Source organism: Mobula birostris, chromosome 2, assembly GCF_030028105.1.
Source record: "Mobula birostris isolate sMobBir1 chromosome 2, sMobBir1.hap1, whole genome shotgun sequence".
NCBI lineage: Eukaryota > Metazoa > Chordata > Chondrichthyes > Myliobatiformes > Myliobatidae > Mobula > Mobula birostris.
Genome location: NC_092371.1, coordinates 212648838 through 212670862, shown reverse-complemented (window position 1 = coordinate 212670862; position 22025 = coordinate 212648838). Strand labels below are relative to the sequence as shown.

General features: G+C 41.0%; 1 protein-coding gene across 1 annotated transcript in view; it reads left to right on the top strand.

The window, feature by feature from the left end:
* Positions 1-22025, top strand: part of trim54 (tripartite motif containing 54) — a 62563-nt gene continuing 40538 nt past the window's right edge. Inside the window, exons 1-4 of the mRNA XM_072251413.1 lie at positions 1-257; positions 739-911; positions 4302-4473; positions 4662-4757. Of these exons, the coding sequence (XP_072107514.1) occupies positions 90-257; positions 739-911; positions 4302-4473; positions 4662-4757 (609 nt within the window). The 5' untranslated portion in view covers positions 1-89. The remainder of the gene's footprint in view (positions 258-738; positions 912-4301; positions 4474-4661; positions 4758-22025) is intronic.

The window sequence follows — 22025 nt, the reverse complement described above, 5'->3', positions numbered from 1 at the left end:
TGTGAGTTAAGAGAGAAAGGCAGAAGAAAAGAGAGCTCTGAAAAGAGGAAGAAATTTAATTATTACTTTACCGATAAGTCTTTTCGGGGATGAACCTCGCAGTGGGCTTCAAGCCGATGCTCGGAGATGCACAGACAATGGACGGTTTGGAGAAACAACTTATTTGTCCTATCTGTCTGGAAATGTTCACAAAGCCAGTAGTAATTTTACCATGCCAGCATAATTTATGCAGAAAATGTGCCAATGATATTTTCCAGGTATGTGTTTCATTGATTGTTATTAATTGGATGTGGTGTAATTGTTAATTTATTTTGAACAGATGAACATTAACAGCATTTATACTTTCAGTAAGATGAGTGAACTTTTTGATCAAACAAGACATGGGGTGCCTGCACTTCAATATCTGAAAAGACAGCTTTACTGACATTTTCGATTTGAGCTTTAAGGAAACAAAACTGTATAATGAGGAAAAGAAAATAACAAAGGAAATACACTCAGGACATTAACATGGCCAGAGAAGTGGAAGAAATAACAATCAAGTATAGATCAGCTGTTTAAAAATAGAAACATTCTTGTGTAAGATATTACTACCATTGAAGTGGATGTTTGTAAAATGGAAGAAAGTTATCAAAACAGAAATCTTGAGAAAGGATATGTGTTCTGAGAACAATAGCTGAATCATTTAGTGAACTGATTATTGGGGTTAATTGACATAACCATATGATATCTCGTTCCCAGGCATCCAACCCCTTCTGGCAGTCAAGGGGTTCCACAACAGTACCTTCAGGGGGCCGCTTTCGCTGCCCTTCCTGCCGGCATGAGGTCGTGTTGGATCGCCATGGGGTTTACGGCCTGCAGAGAAACCTCCTGGTGGAAAATATCATTGACATCTACAAACAAGAATCATCCAGGTTGCGCAACGTACTTTATTTATAGAGGCAGTTGGGCAAACAGAGTCAAAATACTTCAGTGAATGTTTTGAAAATATATTTATATGAAACATGGGTTTTTTTGAGTTTGCCTTTTGTTTTCTCATTTGCCCTCTCATGAACTGTACCATCATCTTAAAGCCATTCTTTCAGCCATAGTCTTGCCAGCAGAGCTGGGGGGAGGTGGGAGGAAAGAGTAACATAAAAAGGTATTTTTCCACCAGTGCCATTCCACTATTCAATAATTAGTGGGAAAGGGGAAATAGCACTGACCCTTGTGAATGGGAAATCAGAAGTAAAATATTCTGCAATATGGGAATCCAAATAAGAATGGTTAAAAATGTAGAAAGCAACAAGATTGAAAGTCATGAAGGAGGTGAAGTGAGTTGAGCATCAAGTCAAGTTTATTGTCATTCAACTATATACACATATGTAACGTATCAAACCATATAGAAACAAGATGATGTTTCTCCGAACCAGGGTGTAAAGCACAGTAGTACACATAACACACAATAACTTATGAAGATAAGGATAAAAATCTACAGATGAATAACAAACCATAAGGTATGGGGCAGATTAACCAGTGACACTTCAAATACAATGCAGCCGGGAGTTCAGAAGCCCAGTGGCCTGGGGGAAGAAGTTGTTTTCATCTTGATTGTTCTTATCTTTATGTATCATAGTCTCCTGCCTGATGGTAGAAAGTCAAAGAGAATGCTGGATGGATGGATGAATCAAGCCTGGGATATTAAAATTGTTTAACCATTATTTCACTTAAAGCTCTGAGGCCTCCATCGGTCGGAGTTGACTATTGATATTGCATCCCAGCTGTCTAGATACACCAGCCTGGGCAGTACGATATGGAGAGCAAGCTGTTGCCCGTGTAGCAAGCTCAATGTGGGACTGCCTTAGGGACTCCAGCTGGGGAAGGCTTTGGGAGTAAACCCCGAGGGAAAAATCTGGAGCTGGAGTCCCTAAGGCAGTCCCACATTGAGCTCAATGCTGACTGGCAATCCCTGCGATGCTGCTGGTACCAGACCGTATGGGTGTCTGCCGGCCCTTTGGGTTCATCGGATGCATGGAGAGGGTGAGCTTGCTACATGGGCAACAGCTTGCTATCCTTATCGTACTGCCCAGGCTTGTGTATCTAGACAGCTGGGATGCAATATCCATGGTTGACTCTGACCGACGGAGGCCTCAGAGAAAAGGTGGGGTTCTTTTGCCCGCTACTATCACTTGATTTGAGTTAATTAAGATGGTTTGCTTCTGATTCTTGTTTAAATGAATTTGAGTTGGTGGATTGATGTTTTTCTTTTATGGAAGCTTGTATGGCGTATAGCTCTGGGGTTGTCCTCCCAATGGTTTTTTTTTTGTTTTTTTTTGTTAGCAGGGACGTTTTTTTTGTTTTAGTTAGTAGGGGTTCTTTTTTCCTATAAACAATTTTTTAACACTTTATTTTTTCTTATTATTATTGATGTATTGTTTAGCTTTGTTAATCAGTTATTTGGTAATTTAATTCCTCATTGTACAAATTGACATGTTGACTTGATTACTTTAATGTTTTTTTGTTGATCTTCAATAATAATTAATAAAAAATTTAAAAATGAAAATGAAAGAAGGCCATGGAACCCATTCAGAGAAAAGCATCAACTCCCCCCCCCACTGCTCCACCCCCGCTCCCCATACCCCACTTCATGCACAGAAAACAAATCCTGCACAGCAACAAAAAAGAATGGGCAAATACACAGAATATAAAGCACAAAAACTAAAGAGTCCATATTAAGTTCAGTTCAGTATTCATTATCTGCAGGCCGCCCTGATTCAAAGTTGCTCAAAGATAGCAACAGAAAAGGGGAGCGACGGGAAACCAGAAGACACAACATAATGTGAACTACAGTCCAATCTACAACCGCATTGATTGTACCTTGCTCTGGGACCATCCTCCGACAGCATCGGGAGAGAGAGACCATTTGAATGCAGGGACCTTCCTTTGGGAGCAGTGAGTGAGAGGGAGTGAGAGAGACCGTCGCATGAAGATATCTTCTCTGGCAGCAGCGAGCGAGAGGTTGGAGGTGGCATGGGACACCCATTCACCTTCTGCATTCGCCTCAGAGTTTTCAATTTTCCTCGATGCTATAATTGGCGAGATCGGTGAGAAATGGGGTCGATCACGGGCTCGTGCCCAGTCTCCAAACCTTCAGGCCTCGAGGAGGCCGCTTACCTCCCAGAACACTCTCGAAGACAGCAAACCACCAAATGACTCAATTGGCCTGAAAGTACACCATCAAACTGTAGATCACAGGCTCCAACATTGCAGAACTATATTTGAAAGAAAAGGAAGTGAAAGAAGTAGTTTTGCGGGCCAACTTGAGGATGTTGCTCGTGATAGCATTGTTCCCTGTGCCATCTTCTTCCATCAAGGAGCCCCATCATCCAGGCCATGATTTCTTCTTGCTACTACCATCAAGCAGGAGGTACAAGAGCCCTAAGTCCTACTCCACCAGGTTTAGGGACAGTTATTACCTTCAACCATCAGGCTCCTGAACCAGTGAGAATATCTTCATTCATCTCAAATCTGAACTGGTTCCACAACCTACTGACTCACTTTCAAGGTCTCCACCACTCATGTTCTCAGTATTACTCATTTCTTTATTTGTATAACTTGTCTTTTGCACATTGATTATCAGTCTTTGTTTACGTATAGTTTCTCAAAAATTATATTGAATTTCTTTATTTTCCTATAAATGCCTGCAAGAAATTGGATCTCAAGTTAGTATATGGTTATACATACTTTAATTTGACTTTCACTATGGCTTAATTCCTTGAGGTTTATTGTTAATATCAATTCTAACTCTATTTCTTCCTCCTCACTCTAGGGATCTTTTTGCTTCTCCCAACTCAAAACAGCGGAAGTATATGAATCACTCGCTGCTGCATCTTGACAACATGCTTTCTATACTTCCTCCATTTTTTAAATTCTTCCTCCTTATCTGAGAGATGAGTCTAAAAGAAAGATCATGAAGGAGGCTAAATAATCAAATTTCCTTCCTAGGTGATCAAGAGTTAGCACAGGAAATTGCAATGGCATTGGCAATTCATTGCATTGAGCACCTCCCAATAAAGGTTCTGGTGTTAGGTGTGTGGGCCTGGGGTGATGGAGAGGCAGTGGATGTCAGAGGGGACGGCCGAGGATAAGTGGGTGAGGTGATGTGGGAGGCAGTGGGAGGAGGAGTATCTGTTCATGGAGGTGAGAAGACATTACCTAAAGGTGGGGGAGGCAATCATCTCAAGAGAAATGAAATGACTCATTCTTTTAGTTCCCAACATTTCCCGTTGTGGCACTTCGTACTTTTCACTAATAATTTTCTTCAGGCCTCTGCACACCAAGCCTGACCAGCAGTTAATGTGTGAAGAGCATGAAGATGAAAAGATTAATATCTACTGTCTAACTTGCGAGGTTCCAACCTGCTCAATGTGCAAAGTCTTTGGTGCTCATAAAGATTGTGAAGTGGCGCCTCTGCAAAATGTCTACAAACGTCAAAAGGTATGTTGGAGTTCTTTAACAAAAATCGGTATCCCTAGCTAGTGTTTTGCTATTGTATCTTTTTAAAAAAATGCCACTAACTTATCTTAAAAGAGTTGTTAAGATGTCAGAGAAAATGTTCAAGCCATGGACAAACATGTCACTGCTGCTGCCTGGAATGGTCTGACAATTATTCCTATTCTTCACAGACTGAGCTCAGTGATGGAATTGCAATGCTTGTGGCCGGAAATGACAGAATCCAGGCAATTATTACCCAGCTGGAAGAAATCTGTAAAACCATTGAGGTAAGCAACTGCATGTCAAAAATATCTGTTACTTAGCTCACGGAATAACTACTCTTTGTCTTGTAGTGTATTATCTGTTCAACTGATCAAACGTTCCATGTTTACAATAGTTCTTCATCGCACTCATTGTTCCTGTGCCTGCCAGTGTGCATTCACTTCCACTCAGACAAAGGCCCAGGTTAAAAGCCTTTCTCGTTTTCATTTCCTGGACTTGCCTCTGCATTTGCATTCTGCTCCAGCTCTGAAGCTCTTCTCCAGTCTGACTTTAATGAGCAACTCATTCCCTCAGATGTGACCATATCTTCAGCTACCAAGGTCCTTAGGTCTGTAATTTTCTTCTTCAATCTCTCCATCTTTCCTATCATTAGACATTCCTTTGATCCAGCTCTTGCCTGTTTATCCTAATATCTGATTGGCTGTCAGATCTGGTCTTGGGAAGCATTTGTTTTGCATGTTAAAGACTCTTCTGGAATACACGTTTCTGTTGCTGTATAAGAACATCAAATGAGGAACTATAGGAAATTTTTAGCCTGTCTTCAGCTACCAGAAATTTGACAACAAAAATACCGAAAATAGCAATGTAAGCAAGTAGCTGGCGAGCTGTGCCTGTTCAACAGTGTGTGGCAGATCTGCAGCAGAGCAGCATGAAGTTTCTTGTCATTAAAGGATGTAGATTAATATATTTTTCCTCTGTGAACATGCGTTATTTTGTGTCATAGTATTTGGCAAAAATGTGTTTAAAGAAGACCTTTAGTAAATACCAATCTCTCATATCATATTACAAAATTGCTTTGCTAACATCTCCAAGTTGCAAGGTGATAGAGAGGATTTTCTAAACTGAATCCTTGACCCTTATCATTCCTGCTTTAAACATTAAATTTTGTCCCCCCCCCCCCAATGTTCTTATGACATTGTTCACATGGTGAAGAGGAGAGTGTGTGTGGGGAGGAAGGAAAAAGAATAAGAAAAGAAAATCTGACTGGAAAAAAAATGCTTTAGTGGAAATTGAATAAATCTGACTTCGGGGTATTGCCCAAGTAACTGTTCTTTGAACTCACGGGCTGAATGGTAGAATATGTTCGTTAAAAAATGCAATAATGTCTGTTTCTTGTTTACTGTGATTTTTTCAAAAGCTGTGCAGCTATGATCTGAGAATGAGTTTGTTAACATTATGTTTGACCTCTGGATAATAACCTCGAGGTAATAGGGAATTTGTTGCCAACAATCCTTTAATACTCAGTTTGTCATTATTGATCTGTTGTTCCACACAAACAATTAGCCACCTTATAAATAAATACAATTATAACAAAACTAATTATTTAATTCTTGAACATTGAGAGCTACCAGTGCAATTAACCTGTGTAAGAACAAATTGGGTGACTGACAGACAAGGATGGTTATTGTATATTACAATAACAGACATGTTAAGGCGATAATTGTGTGGCTGTTCATGTGAAGAGGAAAATAGTCACTTTCTAGTATACGGTGTATGTTTTGAAGAATCGGTGAATTATAGCAGCAGTGGAACCTGTCTGAATGGGGAGATTAACCAGTGGGAAGTTTAAATGATTGTGCAAGGGGAGGTGTGCACCAAGAGAACTGGAAGACATGTTGGTTTCTAGAGAATGAGGATTTAAGAATCTTTCACTTGGTTAAGTAGGTCAAGTTATGTTGGCATTAACATGCAAATAGCGAAAGTATTCCCTTCAATTTTTAAATGAAATACACATCCTTCACTCCAAATTCTACATACAATTAAAACAAAAACAGAAAATGCTGAATGTATAGAGTAGATCAAGTTCTATCTGTGGGTAGACTGATAGAGTTAACACTTCCTGTCGGAAACTCTTCTCCCACCGTCACGTGATTTTGAATATATAATTAAGTTTGTTCTGGCTACTGTTTTAAAATTGTGCTGTTAAGAGAAGGACATCTTTATAAATTCTTATTCCTTATGAACCAAAATATTTCTATCTCATTCTGTTGTTTTGACTCATGGTCCCATGTGTGTTCTTAGCTGAAATTCCTCAAGGATTTGTCACGCTTGCTGGTCTGTGACACTGAAAATTATTTTGGGAATACTTTCCCCTGGAGATTGCTGTCATTACCAGCCTCTTTCTATCCCAGTGCAGGGCACCCACTCTCTCAACTCCTGCACCCTCTGCAAAGGATATCAAAGTGTATCAAATGATATATTTTGTATCAAAAGGTTGAGCAGGAAGGCATAGGTGGAGGTGTGGCTCTGTTGGTAAAAGATGGGATTACATCTATAGAAAGAGGTGACATAGGGTCAGAGGATGTTGAATCTTTGTGGGTGGAATTAAGAAACTGTAAGGGTAAAAAAGAACATTATGGTGATCAAATATAGGCCTCCAAATTGTAGCCAAGATGTGGGGTTGAGATTGCAAAGGGAGCTGGAAAGGGCATGTAATAAGGGTAATGTCACAATAGTAACAGGTGGGACCTGAAAAGGGCATGTAATAAGGGTAATGTCACAATAGTACAGGTGGGACCTGTACAAAAGGGACAGGTTGCACTTGAACCTGAGCGGGACCAATATTCTTGTGGGCAGGTTTACTAGTGCTGTTGCGATGGCTTTAAACTCATATGGCAGGGGGATGGGAAGCAGTATGATAGAGCCGAGGATGAGTCAGCAGGTTTGCAAGTAGATGATGGGGTAACACGAACGTAAGGAAGGACAAGCCAATGATTGGGTACAAATGCAGAAAGGGCAATGAGTTAAATCGTACCACAGAGGCAAAGTTCAAAAGGACAAAGAATGCAGGACTGAAGGTGCTGTGTTTAAATGCTTGTGGCATTTGGAATTAGGTGGATGAACTCTTGGCAATTAGAGATTGGTCAGTATAATGTTGTGGGCATCACTGAGTTGTGGCTGAAAGAAGGTCATAGTTGGGAGCTCAACATCAAAAGACGCTTTGCATCCAAAGCAGAGGCAGGAAGGCATAGGTGCTGGTGTGGCTTTGTTGGTAAGAGATAGAATCACATCTTTAGAAAGAGGTGACATAGGGTCAGAGAATTTTGAATCTCTGTGGGTGGAATTAAGAAACTGTAAGGGTAAAAAAGAACATTATGGTGATCAAATATAGGCCTCCAAATTGTAGCCAAGATGTGGGGTTGAGATTGCAAAGGGAGCTGGAAAGGGCATGTAATAAGGGTAATGACAGAATAGTAACGGGGGACTTCAATATGCAAGAGAATTGGGAAAATCAGGTTGGTGTCAGATCACAAGAGAGGGAGTTTGTTAAAACCTATGGGATAGCTTTATAGAGCAGCTTGTGCTTGAGCTGTCTCGAGGAAAGGCTCTCCTACATTGGGAATTGAGTAATAACCAAGAAGGAGCTTAATGTAAAGGAACCCTTAGGAGACAGCAATCATAGTATGATTGGATTCATACTGCAATTTGAGAGGGAGAAGCATAACTCAAATGGGTTAGTACTGCAATGGAATAAAGGCAAATACAGAAGAACGAGAGAGGAGCTTGCCCAGGTGGATTGGAGGATGATACTGCCGAGAATGACAGCTGAACAGAGATGGCCGAAGTTTCTGGGAATAGTTCACAAGGCGCAGGATAGATATGTCCCACAGAGGAAGATGTTCTCAAATGGCAGGGCTAGACAACCGTGGCTGACAAAGAAAGGGAAGGACTGCATAAAGCCAAGGAAAGGACATGTAAGGTAGCAAAAGTGAGTGGGGAAAGTTGGATGATTGGAAAGTTTTTAAAATGGATTTGGCCTGTCCCCTAAAACCCTCACTAATTTTTACAGATGCACCGTAGAAAGCATTCTTCTAGGGTGCATCACAACCTGGTATGGAAGTTGTCCTGTCCAAGACCGGAAGAAGCTGCAGAAGATCGTGAACACGGCGCAGCACATCACACAAACCAATCTTCCGTCCTTGGACTCACTTTACACCGCATGCTGTCAGAGCAGTGCTGCCAGAATAATCAAGGACACGACCCACCCAGCCAACACACTTTTCGTCCCTCTTCCCTCCGGGAGGAGGTTCAGGAGCTTGAAGATTCGTACAGCCAGATTTGGGAACAGCTTCCTTCCAACTGTGATAAGACTGCTGAACGGATCCTGACCCGGATCTAGGTCGTACCCTCCAAATATCCAGACCTGCCTCTTGGTTTTTTTTACACTACCTTACTTTCCATTTTCTATTTTCTATTTATGATTTATAATTTAAATTTTTAATATTTACTATCGATTTGTACTCCAGGGAGCGGGAAGCGCAGAAACAAATATCGCTGTGATGATTGTATGTTCTAGTATCAATTGTTTGGCGACTATAAAGTATAAAGTATAAAATCATCAAAATAAGACTAAAAAAGCTATAAGAAGGGAAAAGATGAAATATGAGGGCAGACTAGCTGATAATATAAAGCAAGATACCAGAAGTTTTTTCAGTTATATAAAGAATGAAAGGGAGGTGGAAGTTGATATTGGATCACTGGAAAATGATGCTGGTGATATAGTAATGGGGAACCTAGAAAATGCAGATGAACTTAATAAGTACTTTGCTTCAGTATTTACAGTGGAAGACACTAACAGTGTGCCAGAAGTCCATGATTGTCAGGGAGCAGGAGAGAGCACCATTTCTATTACAAAAGAAAAAGGTCTTAAGGTGGATAAGTCACCTGGACCAGATGGACTACACCCCAGAATCCTGAGAGAGGTTGCTGAAGAGATAACGGATGCATTGGTAATGATCTTTCAGGAATCACTTGGTTCAGGCATGGTCCCGGAGGACTGGAAGATTGCAAACATCACTCCACTCTTTCAGAAGGGAGGAGGGCAAAAGAAATGAAATTATAGACCAGTTAGCCTAACCTCAGTGGTTGAGAAAGTGTTGAAGTCAATTACTAAGGATGAGGTTTTGGGGTACTTGGAGACTAATGATAAAATAAGTCAAAGTCAACATGGTTTCTATCAAGGGAAATCTTGACAGACATATCTGTTAGAGTGCTTTTAAGGAAGTAACAAGCAGAGTGGACAGAGGAGAGGCAATGGATGCCATTTACTTGAATTTTCAGAAGTGCCACACATGAGGCTGCTTAACTAGTTAAAATCCTATGGATAGAGGAATGGCTGACAGCCAGGAAGCAGCGAGTGGGAATGAAAGTGGCTTTTTCTGGTTGGTTGCTGGTGACCAGTGGTATTCCTCTGGGATCAGTATTGGGACTGCTATTTTTCACATCGTTTGTCAATGATTTGGATAATGGAGCTGTTGGCTTTGTGGCAAAGTTTGCAGATAATACCAAGATAGGGGGAGGGTTAGGTAGTGCTGAGGAAGCAATGCGATTGCAGCAGGACTTAGACAAATTGGAAGAATGGGCAAAAAAGTGGCAGATGGAATACAGTTTTGGAAAATGTACAATAAAATATTTTGGTAAAAGGGACAGTAGTGCGGACTATTATCTAAATGGGGAGAAGGTTCAAACATCAGAGGTGCAGAGGGACTTAGGAGTTCAAGTGCAAGGCTCCCAGAAGGGTAGTTTACAAGTTAAGTAGATGCAGCAAATGCAATGTTGGCATTGTTGGCACTTATTTCAAAGAGAATAGAATATTCAACAGTTTTGTGCCCCATATCTCAGAAAGGATGTGTTGTCATTGGAGAGAGTCCAGAGGAGGTTCACGAGGATGATTTTGGGAATGAAGGGGTTAACAGATTTTGGGCCTGTAACTCACTGGAATTTAGAAGAATGCAGGGGTACCTCATTGAAACCTACTGAATGTTGAAAGGACTAGATAGGGTGGATGTGGAGAGGATGTTTCCTGTGGTGGGGGTATCCAGAACTAGATGGCATAGACTCAAAATTGAGGGACGACCTTTTAGAATGGAGACGAGGAGAAATTTTTGTTAGTCAGAGAGTAGTGAATCTGTGGACTGCCACAGACTGTGGTGTAGGCCAAATCCATGGGTATATTTAAGGTGGAAGTTGATCAGTCAGGGTATCAAGGGATATGGCTAGAAGACAGCTGTATGGGAATGAGTGGGATCCGGGATCAGCCATGATGAAATGGTGAGTGGACTCGATGGGCTGAATGGCCTAATTCTGCTCCTATATCTTATGGTCTTATGGTCTTAAGTGCAGTCGTGGAATAGAAACTCTCAGCCATACTTCTCTAGCTCAGCGAACAACAGGCAATACCTCTGACTGTGGCTAAGTAAGTCAAATAAAGCCTCTTGGAATTCAAAAAGAAATGGCAGACTGTATCTCACTTTTATTTATATCTGCCTATTGGTCAATTATTTCAAGTCATCCCATTACAGGAAAGATGTGGAGGCTATGAAGTTGGTGTAGAAGAAATTTACTAGCATGCTGCCTGGACTAGAGGGCCTGTGCTTTAATGAGAGGTGCGACAGAATTATTATTTTTTCTCTGGAGCAACAGAAGCTGAGAGGAGATCTGACAGAATTTTATAAAATTATGAGAGGCCAGTATCGCAGATGAGCGGACAGCCAGCATCTCTATCCCAGGGTCAAAACGTCTAATAGCAGAGAGTGTGCATTTAAAGTGGGGTGGGGAGGGGGATGGATTTTTACCCAGAACGTTGGGTGCCTGGAATGTGCTGCCAGAGGTGGTTGTGGAGGCAGGCACATCTGAGGTGTTTGAGGCTCTGTGGTACGTGATCATACAGCGAATAGAGGGATATGGATTGTGCGCAGGCAGGAGGGATTAACTGTGATTAGCTTAAACAGTTCAGTACAACATCGAGGACTGAAGGCTTCTTCCTGTGCTTTACTCCTCTGTGCACTGATTTTTTTCTGGTTTTGTATAGTTTTACACTTCCTTAATATCTTCTTTTATTCAATTATTTATACAGTATGTATTGCTATATTTTTGTTTAATGTGTTTAGAATGCCCTTAATGTTAAGACCCTCCATGTAGTTTTAATTCCTTAAGTTTAATTAATTGCTCCACTTACTTTTGAATTCAGTTGCCCCTTTTTGTTGGAGGGACGATTCGCCTCCTTCCTTCTCTGCATTGTGGGGTTCTGCCACTTGCAGCTGTTTCTGTTGCCAGCCCCAGCCCCACCTGCAAAGCTGTAGCTTCTGGGTTACAAAATTCTGGCATCAAATCCCACTGGAGACCAGGCCACAGAAAACCAGGCTGCGGCTGCTGCTCCCGTGCAGAGCCGGGGGAGCACTGCAACACAGGAGGTGCGGCCTTTTGTGTGAAATGTTAAACCAAGCCTCCAGCTGCCCACTTGAACACAATTACACTTTTCACAAAAGATTTGATGATCTGGCTCTTCTCTCACATTTACCTCACAATCAGCATTACTAAAACAAATTATTGTATTTTTTTGTTTGTATAAGTTTGCTGCTTGAAGAAGGGTTACACTCTCAGAGAGATATGAAAGGCCCCACCTATATTCAAATTCTTTTATTTCTTTTTAAACAGTGTACACAAAACAGGTCTAAGGTTAAAAGTGGGTGAGGCATTCAGTTCCTCTGTCCATCTCAGATCTTTCAATAGTGGTAGGAGAAATCCAATCTAATTTTGTCTACTTAAAGAGTTTCCTAAATATGCTTCTAAGATTCTGTTGTGTTTATATTGCCACTTGGAGACGCTTGAGAAGAATTTGTTGCTACTCGGGACTGGGTGCGTGGGTAAATGAGTCATCAGATATCTTGTTTGCCAACACTGCAAATAGTAGGAGGCACAGTGTAAACACAGCCCAGATACATGTTTGAGATATCACACCATAAGCCTGAGAATATCAGTTCGGTATCGAGCTTACAGGGCCCATGCTACTCCAAGATCCTCCATTGTCTTCAGTGGAACACCTCTAGACCTCACAGACAGATGATATGGCAAAAGCTATCTTGCTTTAAGGCCTCTGTGAAGCAACAAAGTTAATAAGTTTAAAAGGCAAGGAAATCTCAGGTAAATGCGTCACTGTCAAGGAATAAAGATAAGTACATTTTGATTACAGTGTGTAATTATGGATCACATGGATTATTTCAGACAATTTATTCATGACTTTAACATCCCTGGAGTTTCACAGTGTAATCTTATCATAGAATCAGCACATTACAGGCCCTTCAGCCCACAATACTGTGCTGACCATGTAACCTACTCTAGAAACTGCCTAGAATTACCCTACCATGTAACCCTCTATTTTTCTAAGCTCCATGTATCTAAGAGCCTCTTAAAAGACCCTATTGTATCCACCTCTATCACTGTTGCTAGCAGTGCATTCCACACAGCCACCTCCTTCTGTGTAAAAAAAACTTACCTCTGACATTCCCCTTGTACCTAATTCCAAGCACTTTAAAACTATGCCCCCTCGTGTTAGCCATTTCAGCCCTGGGAAAAAGCCTCTGGCTATCCACACAATCAATGCCTCTCATCATTTTATACACCTCTATCAGGTCACCTCTCATCCTCCGTCGCTCCAAGGAGAAAAGGCCAAGTTCACTCAACCTGTTCTCATAAGGCATGCTCCCCGATCCAGGCAACATCCTTGTAAATCTCCTCTGCACTCTCTCTATAGTATCCACATCCTTTCTGTAATGAGGTGACCAGAACTGAACACAGTATTCCAAGTGGAGTCTAACTAAGGACTTACATAGCTTTAACATTACTCATGGCTCTTAAACTCAATCCCGTGGTTGATGAAGGCCAATACACCGTATGCCTTCTTAACCACAGAGTCAACCTGAACAGCAGCTTTGAGTGTTCTATGGATTTGGATCCCAAGATCTCTCAGATCCTCCACACTGCTAAGAGTCCTACCATTAATACTATATTCTGTCTTCAAATTTGACCTACCAAAATGAACCACTTCACGCTTATCTGGGTTGAACTCCATCTGCCACTTCTCAGCACAGTTCTGCATCCTATCGAGGTCCCACTGAACCTCTGACAACCTCCAGATTATCCACAACATCCCCAACTTTTGTGTCATCATCAAACTTACTAACCCACCCTTCTACTTCCTCATCCAGGTCATTTATAAAAATCACAAACAGAAGGGATCCCAGGACAGATCCTTGCAGAACACCCCTGGTCACTGTCCTCGATACAGACTATGAACCATCTACAACCATGCTTTGCCTTCTGTGGGTAAACCAATTTTGGTCCACAAAGCAAGATCTTCTTGGATCCCATGCCTCCTTACTTTCTGAAAGAGCCTTGCATGGGGAACCTTATCAAGTGCCTTACTGAAATCCATATACACTACATCCACTGCTCTACCTTCATGTAATCTTAATGTAATAAGGTACATAAAAACGTATTGCTGCATTTCAGTTGACACAATGAGATACACGAGACCTAAACTGGGTTTGCTTGTTTCCCCTGTGATTTTATATGTCTCTAGCTTGCAAGCACACTTGCATGGTCTCCATGTACTTTCTTTATCTCTTAGTTTTCACAGTTTAAAAAATATGATGGAACATGTAATGAATTTTACCTAAAAAAATAAGCTACCTGCAGATTGCACTTATAATCTGTAAATCTGATGAATATTTCTTATTCGTTCAGAAACATGCTTTTTTTTTGCTAGAAACTAGAAGTGTTGCTTTAGGTAAAATTCATTACATACTGTAGTCTATCACAATAGAGTGGAGACAGCTGCATTGATGCAAACTCTGTTACAGTAATGTTCTGTTGAAGTGATTAATGGAGTTTATGCTATCTACTTTTCCCCAGAATGTATGCTGTTTGAAAATAATGGATGATACGGGATAGTCTATAAATAAGTTTGGTGTACCTTTCATTTATATGAAATGTCAGTCCACACTGAGGTTTCAGCCAAGAGAATGACATCATTACTTTAACAACCTGGTTATAGGCTAATAGCATTTAAGCAGTGTAGTTCCTTGAATCCAGAAATGGAGCTCGTGTTTTTGTTTACATTTTTCTTTTACTAGTTAATACTTTAACCTCTCTAAAGAACAAGTTATGATAATCCAGCATTGCAACAGATCAATGTGTCTCATTTTTTATTGATTGCCAATGAACATGGCACCTACCAACACCTGAGTTTCTATTTCACTAGTATTTTCTCGAGGTCAGATAGGTCTTATTTGGATGATGTATGACAAATAAATTTAAATGTTGTATAATCCACATAGAACAACACATGATTATAACTGTCTCAGTAAAGCACAGGCTACAGTATTTACTCCAGCAAGAAAAAACTGTGTCAAACAGCCATCCTGGCTTTTTTTTTACTACTCTTTCCTTGGATTGCTGGTGTAGGTTCTGAAAAGTGATCCAGTAATTTCAGAAATCCATTTTTAAACCACTCCTGAAAGCAAAGGATAGCCTTGTTTAATGTTATTGCGTCAGTGTCAGCTGCTCACTAGTAGGTTTCGTGATACCGCCAGCTGTAACAGTGATCAGAGGATCAGGGTTCATTTCCTGCTGCTGTCTGTAAGGAGTTTGTACATTTTCCCTCTGACTGTGTGGGCTTCCTCCGGGTGTTCTGGCGTCCCCCACCATTCCAGAGATGTATAGGTTAGGATTAGTAAGTTCTGGGCATGCTATGTTAGCTCCAGAAGCACAGCGACACTTGTGTGCTACCCCGACACATCCTCGGATAGTGTTGGTCATTGACGCAGATGTTCCAACGTACTTGAGACTAATAAAGCTAATGTCAACTTGAGAACGTGTTTGACTTCGTTCAGAGGCTATATTTCACCTCTGAAAATCTTAAATGTGCTTTTAGGTTGGAAGTTTTCTAAATGAAACACGAAGCATGGATGGAGTTGAAATTTTCTGGCTTTTATATGGTTCACTTCAGGAGGACTTCATGCTTCAACAAAACTGGGTATCTTCAGTTGCTTAAGGAAATAAAGTTTAATAGTTCAATTTAATATCAGAAAATGTATACAGTATACAAACTGAAATTCTTACTCTTTGCAGACATCCACAAAGCAGAAAAGAAATCCCAAAGAATGAATGACAGGAAACTTTTGAACCCCAAAATTTGTGCATTAGCCTCTGATTTCTGCAAAAACATAATTAAACCAAATTGCTAATAATAATTATTACACAATAATTCAGCTTTACTTTAATTATTTCTTCAACAAAGTATTTTGTTTTCCACTATGTAAACATGAAATTGGACATGGTTAGACAAAATTAAATTGGACAGCTATATGGACAGGAAAGGAATGGAGGGTTATGGGCTGAGTGCAGGTCGGTGGGACTAGGTGAGAGTAAGAGTTTGGCAGGGACTAGAAAGGCCGAGATGGCCTGTTTCCATGCTGTAATTGTTATATGGTTATATGAAACTCAAAATAATGCCATACATCTAATGCAGCCAAAATACTTCATTGTGTGAAGAAGGCGCAACCTATATTTTAATTGAGTATTCTATGTGAGTTTCTACCACTATCATTGTATAGGTTCCATATGGTAGGGAGCAATGGAAAGTTGGATCACATAGAATCCAAGGAGAGGTAGCCAACTGGAAAAAGAATTGTCTTAGGAAGGTTGTTTTTCAGATTGGAGGACAGTGACTATTGTTGTTCACCAGGGTTTAGTGCTAGGCCCATTACTGCTTGCCATCTATATCAGTGATTTAAATAAGAATAATAAGGGTTTGATTATCAGGATTTACAGAGGGAACATGATCAGCTGGGTAAATGGACCAAGGATTGGCCTTTTTCTGCAGTCCTGCGGAGGGGTCTCAGCTCAAGGTGTCGACTGTGCTGTTTTCTCAGGATGCTGGCTGACTTGCTGGGTTCCTCCAGCATTTTGTCTGTGTTTATTGGATTTCCAGCATCTACAGGCGTTTCTGCAAGGATTGGCAGTATTTTAATTTCGGTAAGTGTGAGGTGTTACATTTCGGGAAGACAAATGAGCTGAGGACTTTCACAGTAAACAGTAGGGCTCTGGGGAGTGTTGTAGCCTATAGGGAACAAGTATATATTTTCCTGAAGGAGGCATCACAGGAAGACAGGGTGATGAAGGAAGCTTTTGTCATGGTCCACACCTTCAGACAGGGCATTGAGCGTAGAACTTGCAATGTTATGCTGCAGTTGAACAGGATGTCGCATTGGCAATATTGTGTTCAGTTCTGGTCACTTTGCTGTAGGAAAGATGCAATTAAGCTGGAAAGAGTGCTCAAGAGATTTAAGAGAATGTTGTGACTCGTGGGACTGAGTTATGGAAAGAGACTGAGCAGGTTGGGACTTTTTACATTTTAGCATAGGAAAACTGGACTATATTCCAGTGTCCTGAGATAGGTTACTGAAGAGATAACGGATGCATTGGTCATGATCTTTCAAGAATCACTTGATTCTGGCATGGTCCTGGAGGACTGGAAGATTGCAAATGTCACTCCGCTCTTTAAGAAGGGAGGAAGGCAAAAGAAAGGAAATCGTAGGCCAGTTAGCTTAACCTCAGTGGTTGGGAAAATGTTGGGAGTCTATTAGTAAGGAGGAAATTTCGGGGCACTTGGAGACTAATGATAAAATAAGTCAAGGTCAGCATGGCTCCTGTAAAGGGAAATCTTGTATGCCAAATCTGTTAAAGAGTTCTTAAAGGAAGTAACAAGTAGGGTGGACAAAGGAGGGACAGTGGATGCAATTTACTTGGATTTTCAGAGGGCATTTGTTAGGGTGTTTAACAAGCTAGCATCCTATGGTGTTACAGTAAAGATACTGGCATGGATGGAGGAATGGCCTACAGCCAGGAGGTAGCAAGTATAAATAAAAGAGGCCTTTTCTGGTTGGCTGCCAGTGACTAGTGGTGTTCCTCAGGGTCAGTATTGGGACAACTACTTTTCACAAAGTTTGTCAATGATTTGGATAGTAGAATTGATGGCTTTGTGGCAAAGTTTGAGGATGATGTAAAGATAGGTGGAGGGGTAGGTAGTGCTGAGGAAGCAATGCAATTGCAGCAGGACTTAGATAGATTGGAAGAATGGGCAAAAAAAGTGGCAGGTGGAATACAGTGTTAAGAAGTGTATGATAATGCATTTTGGAAAAAAGGAAGATAAGTGTGGAATATTATCTAAATGGGGAGAAGGTTCAAACAGAGGTGTGAAGGGACTTAGGAGTCCTCGTGCAAGACTTCCAGAAGGTTAATTTACTGGTTGAGCCTGTGGTAAAGAAGGAAAATGCAATGTTGGAATTTATTTCAAGAGGAATAAAGTATAAAAGCAAGGAGATAGTGCTGAGGCTTTATATGACACTAGTCAGGCTGCATTTGGAGTACTGTCAACAGTTTTGGGCCCCGTATCTCAGAAAGGAGATGTCAAGTTCCTTGGGGTGCAGATCTCGGACAATCTCACCTGGTCCAGAACACCACTGGGATTATGAAACGGGCCCAGCAGAGATTGCACTTTTTGAGGAAGCTTAAACAAGCATCACTCCCCACTAACATCTTAACTACATTCTACAGAGGCGTGGTTGAGAGTGTGCTGACCTTTTGCATCACAACCTGGTACTCCAGCTGCAATGCTGTCAACAAAAAAGCCTTGCAGAGGGTGGTTAAGGGAGCAGAGAATGTTATTGGGGTCTCCCTACCTCCTGTCCAAGACCTCTTTCAGAGTCGATGCCTCCAGAAGACACGATACATCATTAAAGACCCCTCACACCCTCTCCATGAACTGTTTGTTCTTCTGCCATCAGGCAAACGTTACAGCAGCATCAAAACTAAAACCACAAGGCTACTAAACAGCTTCCTCCCACAGGCAGTCAGACTGCTAAATAGCTGCTCTACCTGACTCTGCTTTGGACACTTTTAACTTGCACTGGACACATTATAACTTGATTTTAACTGACATGTGGCTGTTGTGTTTTACTATTTATTGTTATGTTTATTATTTAGTGTTGTGTTTGTTATGTTATGATTGCACTGCTCCTGAGAAACGCTGTCTCATTCTGCCCTGCAGAGCTGATGTATGGTTAGAATGACAATAAAGTTTTTTGAATCTTGAATCATTGGAGAGAGTCCAGAGGAGGTTCACAAGGATGATTCCAGGACTGAAGGAGTTAACATATGAAGAACATTTGGCAGCTTTGAGCCTGTACTCACTGGAATTTAGAAGAATGCGTGGAGATCTCATTGAAGTCTACCCATGTTGAAAGAACTAGATAGGGTGCATGTGGACATCCAGAACTAGAGGGAACAGCCTCAAAATTGAGGGGTGACCTTTTAGAACAGGGGTAAGGAGGAGTTTTTTTTAGAGAGTGGTGAATCTGTGGAATGCTCTGCCACAGACTGCAATGGAGGCCAAGTCTCTGCATATATTTAAGGTGGAAGCTGATAGTTTCCTGATCAGACAAGGCATCAAAGGATATGGTGTGAAGGCAGGTGTTTGGAGTTGATTGGGATCCGGGATCAGCCATGATGGAATGGCGGAGTAGACTCAATGGGCTGAATGGCCTAATTCTGCTCCCATGTCTTATGGTCTAATTAGGGAAGATGCTAATGAGGTGAGTAAAGTTATGGTAGGCATAGAAGGGTGAATATACACAGTCTTTTCCCCAGGGTTGGGGTATCATGAACCAGAGGGCATGGGATTAAGGTAAGAGGGGTAAAATTTAGTAGGAACCTAGGGGGGTAATTTTTTATCCAGAGAGTGACCTGTGTGTGAATTGAGATCCCAGAGGAAGTGGTGGAGGCTGGCCTATTAACAGCAGTTAAAAGGTGCTTGGATTGGTTCATGGATGGGCAAAGTCTAAAGAAATATGGGCAAACACTGGCAGAGGGGACTAGCTTAGATGGGAATCTTAGTTGGTATGGACCAGTTAGGCCAAACAACCTGCTTCTGCACTGTACATCTGATCACTTGGACGTGGTGTGGCCTGTTTGGTTTTGTTTTTGCCCATTCTCCTACCTTAAACTTGGCTTGTGTTTGATGACTTGTCAAATATCACAAATAAGGTCAAGAATTTAGGGCTGGAGCCTGATTCCTGATCTCCTGCAGACAAAACACTGGTGAAAATAGATTATATCAGCTTTTCTCCTGCTTGGAGTGTTTTGTTCACTCTTGCACTGAATTCCATAACCAAAAATAAAAGATCAGTTCAGAGACCCAGTGAGCTATCAACTGCCCTTGACAGGAGTGGAGCTGTCTCATGTTTCTCGGTGTCCATGGTAGATGTCATTATTTCCTTACGGGGATTATTGGGAAAACCATTACTTCTACCAGGACTCAAAGTAAGTTCTGTCCCACAGCCATTGAATTCATCCTCATCCTATTAGATTCAGACAATGAAATTTGATCCTGCATGGTTCTTCAAACCCCACATCTTGTCTACCGCTAATTGCTTACCTCCTGCTCTGCAACATATTATGCCTCTATTCTTCATAAATAATTTTAACTATTCATTCTTTTCTCCCTTTCAGAGGGGAAACATCAGTCAAAACTCTCTGTTTATTAGTTGTGTTCCATGGTGCTGTGGTACAGCTAACAGTACTGTTGTCTCACGATGGCTTAAGTCTGCTCACAGACCGTGTTCCAGTGCTGCCTATCTGTACGTTGTGTATTTCCCCCTGTGGACAAGTGGATTTCCCTTGAATGCTTTGGTTTCCCTCCACATCCCAAAGATGTGCAAGTTGATAGATTAAGTGCCCACCGTAAATTGCCCCTGATGCTTGGGTGATGGCAGGATATGAGAGCAGTTGAGGAGAATGCGGGCAGAGTAAAATGGAACTCGGACTTTACTTGGGTAATACTCAGTAAATGGGATGCTTAATAGTCAGCCTAGAATTGATGGGCCAAATGGCCTGCTGTATAAGTTTGCCTTTGTTCCTCATGCCTCTTTTACCCCATGTCCTATAGCTTGGTCACTGGTCCCCATCTATCATCATTGTGACAGACTCTAGGACTTTAATTTTAACATCAAAGGAATGTCATAAATGCCTTTGATGTTCTGCATGCCAATTTGAACCTCGTTGTTGTAGTTATTTTCATCAAGACATTTTTCAACTTGACAAACCTTATGTGGTCATCCATGGTACAACATTTCGAGATGGCCTATTCATATTCTCAGGTTTCACAGGATTATGGATTAATGTTATAAAAAGAGAATAAAGGCAAATACAATTGGGGTCATAATAAAAATGTGATTGTTTTCACCATCTTGAAACAGGGCTAATAATTTTAACAAGATTCTGTAAAATGTGAAGTCTTAAAATAAGTCTTCATTCTTTGGAGTGTAGAAGGTTGAGCGGGGACTTGATAGAGGTATTTAAAATTATGAGGGGGATAGATAGAATTGACGTGGATAGGCTTTTTCCATTGAGAGTAGGGGAGATTCAAACAAGAGGACATGAGTTGAGAGCTAAAGGGCAAATGTTAGGGGTAACACGAGGGGGAATTTCTTTATTCAGAGAGTGGTAGCTGTGCGGAACGAGCTTCCAGTAGAAGTGGTAGAGGCAGGTTCGATTTTGTCATTTAAAAAAAATTGGACAGGTATATGGACAGGAAAGGAATGGAGGGTTATGGGCTGAGTGCAGGTAGCTGGGACTAGGTGAGAGTAAGCATTCGGCACGGACTAGAAGGGCCGAGATGGCCTGTTTCTGTGCTGTAATTGTTATATGGTTAAATGTTATATGGTTATAAAACCATTAGAGCATAAAACCATAGGACCATAAAAGAAATTTGAGATAGTATTGGAATTCCTGAATTTACTTCAGATTTTACTTGGGTAACAAAAGCAGTCTATTTATAGAATGGTGAGGCTTAGAAGAAACAGGAAACTGATCTCCAAAAATTTCAACCCTGGGTTTAGTGATTTGATAAGAAGGCAGGTTACAACATAGTTAAATGCATCACCTGCTGGATTGGCTGTTATCATCCTACAAAAATGCAAACCAATGGTTAACATTTTGACTAAAACACAAAATAGGAAACAAATGGAGGCTGAACAAATTCATTATAACAGATCTGATATGAATGTTATTGGATGTTATTCAATGTTATTGCTACAATGTATGCAGCAAATTTGTGTTGCAATTTTCCCAAGTGGCATTGCTGCATTTGAACTTGTCAATTTCCTCAGTTAAACTGCAACAACTTCTAATTATCGTGAAAAATATATTTATGTTTGATTTTGTACTGAGGAAATTAACATAGTTATTATTCTCCCCAATCTAATATACCCTAAATTGAATGTTTGTCCTTCTCTACTGGTTCTGTGTGTTATAATATCAAACTCCCATATGCGGTTAATCAGTGTTGCCATAGCAGGTAACACTGCTGAAATGCATAAGAGTTAGGAACAGGGGTTCATAATTGCAAAAAATGTATAAAAACAGGGCTCCCA